This window comes from Theropithecus gelada, chromosome 19 (genome assembly GCF_003255815.1).
Source record: "Theropithecus gelada isolate Dixy chromosome 19, Tgel_1.0, whole genome shotgun sequence".
Taxonomy (NCBI): Eukaryota; Metazoa; Chordata; class Mammalia; order Primates; family Cercopithecidae; genus Theropithecus; species Theropithecus gelada.
In genome coordinates this window covers 6,139,368-6,153,984 of record NC_037687.1, presented here as the reverse complement: position 1 = coordinate 6,153,984, position 14,617 = coordinate 6,139,368, and the positions used below count along the sequence as shown (strand labels likewise).

General features: G+C 46.6%; 1 protein-coding gene across 6 annotated transcripts in view; it reads right to left on the bottom strand.

The window, feature by feature from the left end:
* The window catches only part of ACSBG2 (acyl-CoA synthetase bubblegum family member 2), a 47,197-nt gene that overhangs the window by 16,004 nt on the left and 16,576 nt on the right, over positions 1 to 14,617 (bottom strand). For all 6 annotated transcript variants that reach the window (XM_025366943.1, XM_025366946.1, XM_025366947.1 and 3 more), the window contains 3 exons: positions 12,290 to 12,370; positions 7,811 to 7,960; positions 1,593 to 1,760 (listed from right to left, as the gene is read on the bottom strand). In XM_025366943.1, coding sequence (XP_025222728.1) covers positions 1,593 to 1,760; positions 7,811 to 7,960; positions 12,290 to 12,370 — 399 coding nt within the window. The remainder of the gene's footprint in view (positions 1 to 1,592; positions 1,761 to 7,810; positions 7,961 to 12,289; positions 12,371 to 14,617) is intronic.

Sequence of the window (14,617 nt, the reverse complement as noted above, 5' to 3'; positions counted from 1 at the left end):
AGCCCACAGCCAATGACTATCTGAGTTGGGGATACAAAAGCACAGCCTCCTTGCCTCAAAGTGGAACAACTCTGGTGTCATTCATGCCTCAGAGCTTCCTATGGGATCAGTCTGAAGTTACAATCCAGCTGAATGTATGTCCTTTCTTGTTTTTTCTCCCAGCCTATCCTTCTCTCCTCACTTCCTTTTGGTTTTCACCTGAGAGCTCCCCATTGATAAATCACAAAGATCTCCAACTCAGATTTTGCTTCTAGGATACCCAGCCTAGGACAACCTAAAACAACAGTCCAGCTAAGTGCAGAAGGATGGAGGAAAAGAATAATGCAATGAAGCTGGGTGCAGTGGCTCATGCCTGTAATCCCAGCACTTTGGGAGGCCAAGGCTCACCTGCGGTCAGGAGTTCGAGATCAGTCTGGCCAAAATTGTGAAACCCCATCTCTACTAAAAATACAAAAATTATCCAGGCATGGTGGCACAGGCCTGCGGTTCCAGCTAATTGGGAGGCTGAGGCATGAGAATTGCTTGAACCTGGAAGGCAGAGGTTGCAGTGAGCCAAGATCATGGCACTGCACTCCAGCCCAAGCAACAGAGCAAGATTCCATCTCAAATAATAATAATAATAATAATGCAATGAATATTTGAACATTTGGAGAATATTGATAAGCATGTGACAGATCAGATGGAGCAACTGGACATATATGCAAAAACTTCACCAAATTGGAAAAGAAAGGCAACTATTAATTCTGGGAAAAACAAAAAGTTGTACCAAACAGGAAATGTTATCATATGATAAACTACTTGGCTCAGTTAACTAAGAATAATTTATATTGAGAGAATGGGGAAGGAGAAATGAGACGGGAGAGGAAGGGAGCGAAATCCTCACCACAGTAGAAAGGCAAAGATAATACTTAAAGTCAAGAAAAGGTGGTATAAAAGTTCTACACTCAAATACATGCATAATCCCAGCAAGTGGAATAAAATGAAGACCACAAACAACATCATATGAATTCAGATCCGACTTTGCTGCCAAAAGCTCCTGTTTTTTTTGGAGCTTTTTAGATTTTGGAATACCGACTTATAAAAACACACACACACACATACACATATTTTACTTTCAATACCAAGTACATCTTTGTCTTGGGTTGTTCAGTGTTCAATCTACATAACCATACATAGATGCCCTGACTTGGATAAAGATAAAAACTAGGAGAATGTAGCCAGTTGGTTTAAAAAAAAAAAAAAAAAAGTTGTTTTATTTGGTCAGGTGTTTTTTTTTTTAAGAAAAATTTACTGTTATTATTATTGGTTTTTGTAGAGATGGGGTTTCGCCATCTTGCTCAGGCTGGTCTCAACTCCTGAGCTCAAGCAATCTGCCTGCCTCGGCCTCCCGGAGTGCTGGGAATACAGGCATGAGCCACTGTGCCTGGTCTTGTTTTTAATGCTTCTAAATAGAGCATTAAGATGAGGGCAGAGGAAAAACCGTTAGACCTGGGGCCTAACCCAAAAAATCTGTTGAATGATTAACAACTATCTACTCACCTGGGCTGCCCAAGAGGAGGAAGTGGGAGCCCCAGGTCCTTACTCGATCTTACCTTGAGAGCATCTGCTTGAGCAAAGTATGTGAGCGCCCCAATCTTTATGGGTACCCAGATGTCCATCATCTGTGCTGCAATGTGGCTGAGTGGGAGGTAGCTGACCACCGTCTCATGCTTTTCTGTCAGTTTAAAGTCCTTTGCCACTGCTCCTGCCATCCACGTGATCTGTAACATAAGGGACAATCCAAGGTGCCTCGCCCTCATAGAAGGGCCATTTTATTTTTAAATTTTTATTTATTTATTTTTCAGACAGGGCCTCACTCTGTCACCCAGACTGGAGTGCAGTGGTGTGATCACAGCTCAATGCAGCCCCAAACTCCTGGGTTCAAGGGATCATCCCATCTCAGCCTCTTGAGTAGCTGGGACTGCAGGCACACACCACCACATCCAGGTAATTTTTTTTTTTAACTTTTTTTTTTGTAGAGAGGGGAACTCACTATGTTTTCCAGCTTGACCTCAAACTCCTGGCCTCCAGCGACCTCCCGCCTCAGCCTCCCAAAGTGCTAGGATTATAGGTGTGAGTGACCATGCCCAGCCTGGAGGGCCCTTTTAAATATATTTAGCTAAACACATTAATTAAGTAAACACTTACAAAGCACCTACTATGACGAAGACACTGTTTGCATACTTTACAAACACCAAGTCATTGAATCATTGTAACACCTGGGGGTCAGTAACTATAATTCTCCCGAAATTTTTGGAGCTTCCCCCCAAAAATCTGTCAAATGATTCACAACCATCTACTCATCTGAGCTGCCCAAGAGGATGAAGTGGGGGCCCCAGGTCCTTACTCGATCTTACCTTGACAGCATCTGCTTAAGCCTAAAGTATATGAGTGCCCCGATCTTTACGGGTACCCAGATGTCCACCATCTGTGCCGCAATCTGACTGAGTGCGTGTGTGTGTTGCTTTTTCATAAGTCAGTATAAGGCATCTTGGATTGTCCCTTATGTTACAGATCACGTGGATGGCAGGAGCAGTGGCAAAGGACTTTAAACTGACAGAAAAGCATGAGAAGGTGGTCAGCTCCCTCCCACTCAGCCACATTGCAGCACAGATGATGGACATCTGGGTACTCATGAAGATTGGGGCGCTCACTTTGCTCAAGCAGATGCTCTCAAGGTAAGATCGAGTAAGGACCTGGATCCCCCACTTCATCCTCTTGGGCTGCCCAGGTGAGTAGATGGCTGTTAATCATTCAACAGATTTTTTGGGTGAAGCCCCAGGTCTAACAGTTTTTTTAACCGGGGAGAATTATGTGAAAACAGAAGCCCAGAGCCCTTAACTAACTTGCCTGAAGTTACGGGGGTTGCAAAATATAGCAGGCAGCTTTAGGAGTAGGGAGGTTGCAGACCCTCTTGGGTCCAATGACAGAACTCAGAAAACTGAAGGATTCAACAGGTGTCCCAGAGTCAAACCCTGACTCCACTGTTTGCTAGACATTTGGGCTATTTACTTAAAATCCCTTGTGGCCGTGATTGCCTCATCTTTAAAGTGGGGACAGAGGCTTCTCAGGTCCAATATAGAACTATGGAACCAACATGGTCAAACAAACAAAAAGGCTCTCCATAATCCCATCATATAAACAACCCAGCAATTAGCATTATTAGCATTTTTCTTTCTCCGATGCATATGTGGATGTAAAGTTTTAGTGTACCTATAATTTTGTCACCTATAGTTCTCACTAGTGTCATAAATATCTGGTGAATAGTTACTTCGTTAATCCAGCCACCCGGACCTCCTCGCTGTTCCTCCAATGTATCAGGCATGGTCCAGCCTCAGGGCCTTTGCACTGGCTATTCCCTCTGCCTGGAATGCTCTTTCTTCAGCCTTTTCCCTCACCACCCCCCACCCCCATGGCTGGCTACTTCTTGAACATTAAGTCTCAGCTCAAATGTCACCTCCTTAGAAGGGCCATCCCACACCATCTAAGGTGAAAGTGCCATTGACTGCCTAAGCCTCTACGCACCATGTCACGCAAGCTGAATGTTTTCATTTGTTAATTTCTTATCTGTTCCCAAGGTCCAGATTGAGTCTCTCTTGTTCGCTGCTGTATCCCCTGTTGCTGGAATATTCCCCAGTACATACTAGATGCTCAATGAATTTTTGTCAAATGAATGAGGAAATAGAAGGAAAGGTTAACTACAATAAAGGACATACAGCAGTCAGCCCAAAATATCCCTCAAGGCATCCCTCAAGGCTAGTTCCATTTCTTTCCCTGGGCTCAGGATGAAGGCTCCCATAAACCTTGTCATGCATAGTCCAGGGTTCAAGGAACCTAGCACACTTTTGTTGAGAGAAGGGGCTTGGTGTGTGTAGTCTGTGAGGTACAATGGTTTAGACACTCCTGGTTCAGATCTCAGTTCAGAGCTTCCCTTGCTCTGTGATCCTGACCAAGTAATTTCCTCTGTCTGAGGCTCAGTTTTCTCATCTGTAAAAGGGTTAGTGACAAAATTTTCCTGGTGGGGTTTTACTGAGGGGTTAAAATGTGTTTATCTGGCCGGGTGCGGTGGCTCAAGCCTGTAATCCCAGCACTTTGGGAGGCCGAGACGGGCAGATCACGAGGTCAGGAGATCGAGACCATCCTGGCTAACACGGTGAAACCCCGTCTCTACTAAAATACAAAAAAACTAGCCGGGCGAGGTGGCGGGCGCCTGTAGTCCCAGCTACTCGGGAGGCTGAGGCAGGAGAATGGTGTAAACCCGGGAGGCGGAGCTTGCAGTGAGCTGAGATCCGGCCACTGCAGTCCAGCCTGGGAGACAGAGTGAGACTCCATCTCAAAATAAATAAATAAATAAATAAAAATAAAAATAAACAATGGAGAAGGACATCCTATTCAATAAATGGTGCTGGGAAAACTGGCTAGCCATGTGCAGAAAAATGAAGAAACTAGAAGAAAACCTAGGAAAAATTCTTCTGGACATTGGCCTAGGCAAAGAATTTATGACTAAGACCACAAAAGCAAATGCAAGAAAAACAGACGTGGACAATTGGGACTTAAACTCAAGAGCTTCTGCACAGCAAAAGAAACAATTAACAGAGTAAAGACGACCTACAGAAAAGGAGAAAATATTTGCAACTATGCGTCCAATAAAGGACTAATATCGGCCAGGTGCTGTGACTCACGCCTGTAATCACTTTGGGAGGCTGAGGCGGGTGGATCACTTGAAGTCAGGAGTTTGAGACCAGCCTGCCCAACATAGTGAAGCCCCATCTCTACTAAAAATACAAAAATGAGCCAGGCGTGGTGGTGGGTGCCTGTAATCCCAGCTGCTTGGGAGGCTGAGACAGGAGAATCGCTTAAACCTGGAAGGTGGACATTGCAGTGTGCCGAGATAGTGTTCACTGCACTCCAGCCTGGATGACAGAGCAAGACTCTGTTTTAGAAAAAAAGGACTAATATCCAGAATCTATAAGGAACTTAAATCAACAACAACAACAAAAAACAGCCCCATTAAAAAGTGGACAGTCTTGCTTCAGGATCTATGCTTATAACCCCTGTGCTAGGAGAATATCTTAGCAGACATGCAGCTACTAGGAGCATAAATACTAGCCAGCATAGAGGGGAATATCCTGTTTAATCAGATTTCTTTCATTCATTCATTTCCCAAAAGTGGATTGAGTCCTCCTGCCCACCAGGCCCTGCAGTTACAGTAGTGAATAAGACAGACAACCCCTGACCTCAAGGAGCTGATGTTCCTGATAAACAAATGAGCATATAATATGTCAGTGTTAAAAAATTCTAAGGAAGAAAAGAAGTAGCCAAACAGGAATTAGGGAGTAAGGGGGTGGTTTATTGTTTGCTATTTCAAACATGGAAGTTAGGGAGGGCTTCACTGAGGAAGTGACGCTGAGCAGAGACCCACCCGAAGGAGGGGAGGGAACAAGCTGTGTGGCCATCTAGGGAAAGAAACTTCCCACCAAGCTCATGTAAAGACCTCGAGGCAGGACTTGTCTGGCGTGTTGGAGGAACAGTGAGGAGGACAGTGTGGCTAGAACAGAATGAGGAAGGGGGAGAGAGGGTAGAGAAGAGAGGAGGAAGGGGAAGGGGCTAAGCTTGCATGGCCTTGTGGGCCTCAGGAGGACTTGGGCTTTTACCTGGAGGAGATGGGAGCCATGGCAGGCTGCGGACAGAGGAGGAATGGGACCTGACTCAGGCGCTGACAGGTGCCCTCTGGTGGCTGTAGAGAGGATAGACGGGGGGTAAGGGTGGGAGTTGGGTGGGAGGCAGGTAACAGGGTAGGGTGAAAGCAACCACACAGATCCCTGGGAGCGATGATGGAGACGAGACCAAAAATAATTTTTCTCTATCATGCATCATACAGTTGAGTCCAAGGGCTTCTGTAATGTCTGAACTTTTAATTTTTACTCCAACAATTTATCGCCAAACTTGAAGCCTGCTTTCTTTGTCGTTATAGCAAAATATATTTATGCATCAAATTTTACAGGAAGCCAAGTTTTAATTTACATATAGACCTTAGTCCTGGGCCCACGATGTTGCTCAAACAGGCAGTATGGGAGGGTAAAAGCCATAGTTGTAGAAAAATCAGAAAACTTCTGAGAGACCTTGAGCTAAAATTCAGGAGGAGGAAAGGAGTTCTGCAAGAAGGAGACAGTGTTGGCAAAAGATTTGGATTCATGTTAAAATGAGAAATTCAGAAAAGATTTCCAAGATGTGGATCTAGGATCGGGACCTCCAGACCCAGGGGGATGATCCTAGCCCCACACCTTGCTATACAGCACTAGCTGAGACAGTGTGTTAAGGAAGTGGAGGCTGATCTTTGCAGTCTTCCATTGCTGACCTTCCATGGGCCAGGCCCTCTGCCAGAATTGGGCACTCTACTCTCCCCATTTTACAGATGGGCAAACTGACACACAGTTTGATGATGTCATATGACCAATGTCACACCAGCGTATATTGTTACTTACAAGTAGCAAAGCCAGGATTCCAACACTGATGTTGTCAGACACCAGTGTGTGCTGGTAACTATTACCCTAGGCTGAGTTTGGGGGGAGGGCAGGGAAGCATTTATAAAGTAGAAATGCTTCATTTAAAAACCAGCAGGCTAGGCGTGGTGGCATGCACCTGTAGACCCAGCTACTTCGGAGGCTGAGGCAGAAGGATCACTTGAGCCTGTGAGTCTGAAGCTTAAGTGCACGATGATTGTGCCTCTGAGTAGTCACTGCACTCCAGCCTGGGCAACATGGCAAGATCCCATCTCTAAAAACAATTTAAAAATAGACCAGGTGCAGTGGCTCACGTCTGTAATCCCAACACTGTGGGAGGCCAAGGCAGGCAGATGATTTGAGGTCAGGAGTTTGAGACCAGCCTGATCAACATGGTGAAACTCCATCTCTACGCAAAATACAAAAAATTAGTTGGGTGTGGTGGCACTGGCTTGTAGTCCCAGATACGCAGGAGGCTGAGGCATGAGAATTGCTTGAACCCAGGAGACAGGGGTTGCAGTGAGTGGAGTGCCACTGCACTCCAGCCTGGGGAACAAAGCCAGACTCGATCTCAAAAAATAAATAAATAAATAAATAAAAACAAAAACCCACACACACATACACAAACGCAACTGAAAAATAAAGTAGGCTGGGCATGGTGGCTCATGCCTGTAATCCCAGCACTTTGGGAGGCCAAGGCAGTGGATCACCTGAGGTCAGGAGTTCAAGACCAGCCTGGCCAACTTGGTGAAACTCTGTCTCTACTAAACATACAAAAATTAGCCGGGCGTGGTGGCGGGTGCCTGTAATCCCAGCTACTTGGGAGGCTGAGGCAGGAAAATCACTTGAACAGAGGCAGAGGTTTCTGTGAGCTGAGATTGTGCAACTACACTGCAGCCTGGGGGACAGAGCAAGACTCCATCTCAAACATACACCCATGCACACACGCACGCGCGCGCGTGCACACACACACACACACACACACACACACACACACACACCCCGTTCCTGACTTACACAGAGGAATCATCCTTGTCTGTTGGGTGCATACCCTGACAGACATTTTTCTGCTTTTGACATGGCCAGCATTCCTTGGTCTGAATCACTGCACTCTGCTGCCCCCTAGTGAAGCAACTACACTACTCTCTAACCCCCAGTGGTGAAGGAGCCCCTGTGTGCTAGACCCTGGAATGCCACCCTGCCCCTGGAAGCCAACAGGAGAAACAGCCCAAAGGCCACCACTCCAGAGCAAAGGGACTTTGGCGTACGTTGTCATGACTGAGCATCACTCCCTTGGGCATGCCTGTGGTCCCGGAAGTGTAGATGAGCACTGCGCATTGATTCGCCTTCTGGCTCTGGATGACCTGCTCCAGTTGGGTGTCAGCAATGCTTCCGCCAAGTTCCATGAAATCATCCCACTGTGGACAGAAAAGACAAACGGAGGATGAGAAGGCAGTCAGGCGTCCTCTTCCCCACCTCTCAGGTTCAAGTGATCCTCTTGCCTCAGCCTCCCAAGCAGCTTGGACAGGCATGCACCACCACGCCTGGCTATTTTTTTTTTTTTTTTGTATTTTATTTTATTTTATTTATTTGTTTATTTTTAGACAGAGTCTTGCTCTGTCGCCCAGGCTGGAGTGCAGTGGCGTGGTCTCAACTTACTGCAACCTCTGCCTCTTGGGATCCAGTGATTCTCCTCTCTCAGCCTCCTGAGTAGCTGAGACTGCAGGTGCGTACCATGACACCCAGCTACTTTTTGTATTTTTAGTAGAGGTTGGTCTGCTAATACTGGTCAGGATGTCTCAAACTCCTGACCTCAGGTTATCCACCCGCCTTGGCCTCCCAAAGTGCTGGGATTACAGGATTACAGGCATGAGCCACTGCACCCAGCCTTTTTTTTTTTGAGATGGAGTCTCACTCTGTTGCCAGGCTGGAGTGCTGTGGCGCGATCTCGGCTCACTGCAACCTCCGCCTCTCGGGTTCAAGCAATTCCCCTGCCTCAGCCTCCTGAGCAGCTGGGACTACAGGCGTGCACCACTATGGCTGGCTAATTTTTGTATCTTTAGTAGAGATGGGGTTTCACCATGTTGGCCAGGATGGTCTCGAACTCTTGACCTCAGGTTATTTGTCCACCTCAGCCTCCCAATTACAGGCATGAGCTACTGCGCCCAGCCTAAACAGAATCTTAAAATGGTAGGTTCTACTCTCCCTTGCAGAGAAGTAGATGCCCTTCTATGTCGCTATCCCCTATAAATTAGCAGCTCGACCAGGGGTGATAGTACTCCACCACCGCCCACCCACCCACCACCAGGGACTATTAGGCAGTGTCTGGAGACACTTTTGGTTGTTTCAAGTGGGAGGCAGGGGATATATTCCTGGCATGCAGTGAGTGGAGGCCAGCGATGCAGCTCAACATCCTACAGGGCATAGGACAACTCCTTACAACACAGAATTACCTGCCCCAAATGTCAACAGCAAGGAGGCTGAGAAACCCTGCTATAAGTGTTATTGCTAACAAAGGAGTCTTTTAAGTTATCCAAGACTTAAGGCTGTTGCTGTAGTGGTCATTTTGAAACTCTAAAAAGTTTGTAATTTTTTTTTTTTTTTTTTTCTGAGACAGAGGCTCACTCTTGCCAGGCTGGAGTGCAGTGGCACAATCTCCGCTCACTGCAACCTCCGCCTCCTGGGTTCAAGCAATTCTCCTGCCTCAACGTCCTGAGTAGCTGGGACTACAGGCATGTGCTACCATACCCAGGTAATTTTTGTATTTTTAGTAGAGACGAGGTTTCACCATGTTAACCAGGATGGTCTTGATCTCCTGAAAAGTCTGTAATTCTAATTGGTTGTCTTAGTCGTTGTTCTGGTATTAATATGGACATTTATGTTTTCTGAAAAGCATGAAAGCTGATGAGTTTTGGCTGGCCAGAAAGGTTCATTTCTCCCACTTGCATGGAGGGAAAACCAAAATAAACTCCATGACTTTCAGTTCCTTCTGATTGGAGCAATGGGTTTGAGAGTCTAATCTCATGGAAATTAGAAGGAATTCTTCATGGTCTCTCACAAGCCTCTTGCCCTGGTTTCTGTAAGATAACTCAATATGTCCTTCAAAATAAAACAACAGCAGTGGCTCACACCTGTAATCCCAGCACTTTGGAAGGTGGATCACTTGAGGTCAGCAGTTCAAGACCAGCCTGGCCAACATGGAGAAACCCCGTCTCTACTAAAAAAAAAAATACAAAAAATTAGCCAGGCATGGTGGTGGGTGCCTGTAATCCCAGGTACTAGGGAGGCTGAGGCAGGAGAATCACTTGAACCCAGGAGGTGGAGGTTGCCGTGAGCCAAGATTGCGCCACTGCACTCCAGCCTGGGTGACAGAGTGAGACTCTGTCTCAAGAAAAAAAGCAGGCCGGGAGTGGTGGCTCACGCCTGTAATTCCAGCACTTTGGGAGGCCGAGGAGGGCAGATCAAAGGTCAGAAGATCGAGACCATCCTGGCTAACATGGTGAACCCCCGTCTCTACTAAAAATACAAAAAATTAGCCAGGCGTGGTGGTGGGCGCCTGTAGTCCCAGCTACTTGGAGGCTGAGGCAGGAGAATGGTGTGAACCCGGGAGGCGGAGCTTGCAGTGAGCCGAGATCACGCCACTGCACTCCAGCCTGGGCGACAAAGCAAGACACTGTCTCAAAAAAAAAAAAAAAAAGCAAACTAAAATCAATAATAAAATTAAGTGGATCTCTGTTGCTTGCAAGCAAACATTTTCTGGCTCCAAAAGATGCTGCAGCAGAATATATTTTCCAAAAATGATTGTGACAACATGTATAATGTCACACATTCTTTAGGGACCTTGCCTCTCCCTTAGTAAGCCGTGGTGTCTATGTCCCCATCCCTTGATCCCTGACAGATCTTTGGCTTGGCCTTGATGGGCAAATGATGACGGGAGCAATGTCATGTGACTTCCAAGACTAAGTCATTAAATGTGAGACAGCTTCCACCTGGCACACGTGCTCTCTCTCAAGATATTCTCTATAAAGATCTCAGCCACCAAGTAAGTCCAGCAATCTTTTTGTTGTTGTTTAGATGGAGTCTCGCTCTGTTACCCACGCTGGAGTGCAGTGGCATGATCTCAGCTCACTGCATCCTCCGCCTCCCGGGTTCAAGCAATTCTCCTGCCTCGGCCTCCTGAGTAGCTGGGATTACAGGTGTGCGCCAACACGCCTGGCAATTTTTGTAGTTTTAGTCAAGTCAGAGTTTCACCATGTTGGCCAGGCTGGTCTTGAACTCCTGACCTCGTGATCAACCGGCCTCGGCCTCCCAAAGTGCTGGGATTACAGGCATGAGCCACCACCGTGCCCGGCCCCAGCAATCTTGAAGTGACCGTGCTAGACAGGCCATATGGAAAAACCATAAAGAGATGGAGAAAGATGCTGGCTGCACCCCAGCTACAGGGCTGGGACTAAGATGAAAACCAGAGTCCTTGCTTACAGCACAATACCCAAAGGGACACAAAAAAAACCCTTGGTAATCAGGATCAATGATGTTTTAGTTTAGCAAATTTGCTTATTTGTTTATTATTTTTTGAGATGGGGTCTTGCTGTGTTGCCCAGACTGATCTCGAACTCCTGGGCTCAAGTGATCCTCCCACCTCAGCCTCCTGAGTAGCTGGGATTACAGGCATGTGCCATCATGCCCAGCTTAAGATAAATAATATTTTAATGAACAGTATTTTAAAAGTAACTATCAAAGCAAAAAACATCCGTGATGAATACATATCAAAATTTTACATAAAGACAGGCTGCGACACAGCTGTTGGGTCCTAGCCATACTGGAGCTTGCGGCAAAAGGAAAAATTTACATCCGTCTATGCATATTTTTAAATGGTCAATGGTTTTAGTAAAAATATTTGCATATTTTTAAATGGTCGATGGTTTTAGTAAAAATATTATCAATGATTTTGCATCTGTTAAAGCCAGAAAAATAAAGTTATAATAAATTTTGGCTTGGGTATAAATAAAATATTTAAACTTAATGTTAGTTTTAACACATAATTTTCAACTTTTTAGTATATTGTTTAATTATCTTAATGTTCTTGGGAAAAAAATAACAAAATAACTGATTTTTTTTTTAGCCACCAGTTTTGGTGGTGATTTGTTCAGTCCAGCAGTAATTAGTTGGAACAGACACTGTTAATTAATCAGTCCCTTCATGCCAGAAGGGAAAAATGTGTCCCAAAGGTCCCGCCTACTTCCTTTTAGGAGGCCCCCACACATTGCTCACCTCCCATTTCCCTTTGCAAAAGGCACACCCACTTCCCTTTGCAAAGCCCCACTTACTACATTTGGGAAGCCCCACCCACTTCCCTTTGCAAAGCCCCACCCACTACATTTATGAAGCCCCACCCACAGCCCTTTGCAAAGTCCCACCTGCCACATTTGTGAGGCCCCATTGCATCTCTGCTTACCTCCCACTTTCTTTGAAAGGCCACACCCACTTCCCTTGTAAGGTCACACCCCCTCCCTCTGCTCACCTTTCACGTCCTTTGAAAGGTCACACCCACTTTCCTCACAAGGCCCCACCCACCTTTTCTCACCATTCACTTCCTTTGAGAGTCCCCACCTACTTCCTTTGAGAGTTCCCACCCTTGCCAGGTCCCACCTCCTCCCTCTGCTTACGTTCTACTTCCTTAGGCCACGCCCACTTTTCTTGCAAGGCCCTGCCCTCCCCTTTCCCCAGTGCCCACCTCCCACACTTACAGAGTACAAGTTGTTGTTCTCCTTCATTGGCAGTCTGTACTGGATGATGGCTTTTAGGGGCTCCAGGCTGCTCTGTGGAATCTGAAAGAAAGTTCTCTGTGGGCTTCATGGCAGCCCAGCCCTGGGAAAGACTAAAGCTGGGTTGGATGTCCTAAGCTCTCTCCAGCAACTCCAGCCTTTTTTTTTTTTTTTTTTTTTTTTGAGACACAGTCTTGCTCTGTCGCCCAGGCTGGAGTGCATTGGCGCAATTGCGGCTTACTGCAACCTCCACCTCCCGGATTCAAGCCATTCTCCCACCTCAGCATCCCAAGTAGCTGGGATTACAGGCATGCGCCACCATACCCAGCTAATTTTTGTATTTTTAGTAGAGCTGGGGTTTCACCATTTTGGCCAGGCTGGTCTTGAACACCTGACCTCAGGTGATCCACCTGCCTCGGCCTCCCAAAGTGCTGGGATTGCAGGTGTAAGCCACTGTGCCTGGCCTCTTTTCTTCCCCTGCCCACACTATAAAACGCTGCTATTGGTCTTGACTGACCCCAAATGACCTGGTTTCAGGACTCCTGGATTCTTTGTAGTCCATATCACTAGTTTTCATCAGTGTAGGTAGAGGATGACAGCAATCTGCCTGAGACAACACATCTCTGACCGAATTATGCTACCCAGAAATATGGATCTTGGTTGATGAGCTAAAGGAAGTCCCTCCCGCTCTCTGTTTTCCAGGACTTTTCACCTTGCAGCCCAGGTTTAGCTAACCTTTTAGTTGGAATCAGGCAACAAAAATCCTCCATGAAGTTGGCTGGAACCTGGACAAGTGCAGAGCCCTCTACCCATACCTAGCACGGTAAGAATCAGGCAACCTGCAAGATTCTTGTACTCTGTTCATGCCAAAGAAAGGGGGAGGGGTCTCTCTATGACACTTCTAGCCAATCCAGTGAAAAAGTTACTTGCAACATCCATTTTGCTAATTATAGCCATGCCTCTGGCAGGCATTGGAGAGAAGAGATAGCAGAAGCCCGTACAGCAGCTGGACAAGTTTTCCAGAGAGAAGAAGAAACAGACATTCAAGGAGCCTGGAGCAGGCAACAGCTTGGGATGTCTGAGGGATATAAAAAGTCCAGGATGGCCAGAGTGGGGACCCAAGACAGTATGACAGGGGAGGGGGCATGAAAGAATGGTGAGGCCCAGATCAGCGGAGCCTTGGAGGCAAAGATGAGGAGTTTGGAGTTTATTTAACTCCAACAGAAAACCGCAAGAGAATTAGAGGGTTTAAGCAGAGGAGGATCTGTGATTACTTCCCCAGATCAAAGATCTCCAAGTGGAGCTGGGCATCCAATTTGGAAGGAGCATGTCAGGAACCTGGTTTTGAATCTTCTAGACATAGCAACTGGAACAATAAATCCTCCACAGACTTCACCTTCAATGAAACTAGGAGTCAGAAATAATTCAGATATTTCTTTATTCACTTAAGGCTGGACCTCCTAGAATTAGGACAGAAATCCATAGCAGCCAGGTGGGTGTAGAGGGGAAGGTTGGGTATGTGGCATTTTCCAGTTATGGAAAACTCAAATTAAGCCAGCATTCCCAGATGGAAGAAGGATCCCACCCACCCGCTAGCACCCACCCCATAGTGTGTTCTGCTAAGAAGAGGACAAACAGGTATGACATGAGTTTTGGGAACCACAGATGCATCACTTAAGAAAGTAATTTTATGAGCAGTGGTTCATGCCTGTAATCCCAGCACTTTGGGAGGCCAAGGCCATTGGATCACTTGAGGCCAGGAGTTCAAGAGCAGCCTGGCTAACATGGCAAAATCCCGTCTCAAAAAAAAAAATGCAAAAATTAGCCAGGTGTGGTGGTGCGCACCTGTAGTCCCAGCTACTTGGGAGGCTGAAGCACGAGAGTCGCTTCAACCTGAGAGGTAGAGGTTGCAGTGAGCCAAACTAAGATGATACCACTGCTGTCCGGCCTGGATGACACAGTGAGACCGTCTCAAAAAAAAAGAAGAAGAAGAAGAAAAAAGAAAAGAATTTTTAGCCGGGCGCGGTGGCTCAAGCCTGTAATCCCAGCACTTTGGGAGGCTGAGACGGGTGGATCACGAGGTCAGGAGATCAAGACCATCCTGGCTAACACGGTGAAACCCCGTCTCTAATAAAAAATACAAAAAAATGGCCAGGCGAGGTGGCAGGCGCCTGTAGTCCCAGCTACTCGGGAGGCGGAGCTTGCAGTGAGCTGAGATCCGGCCACTGCACTCCAGACTGGGCGACAGAGCGAGACCCCGTCTCAAAAAAAAAAAAAATAAAAAATAATTTTTAAAAGCTCCAGGCCAGA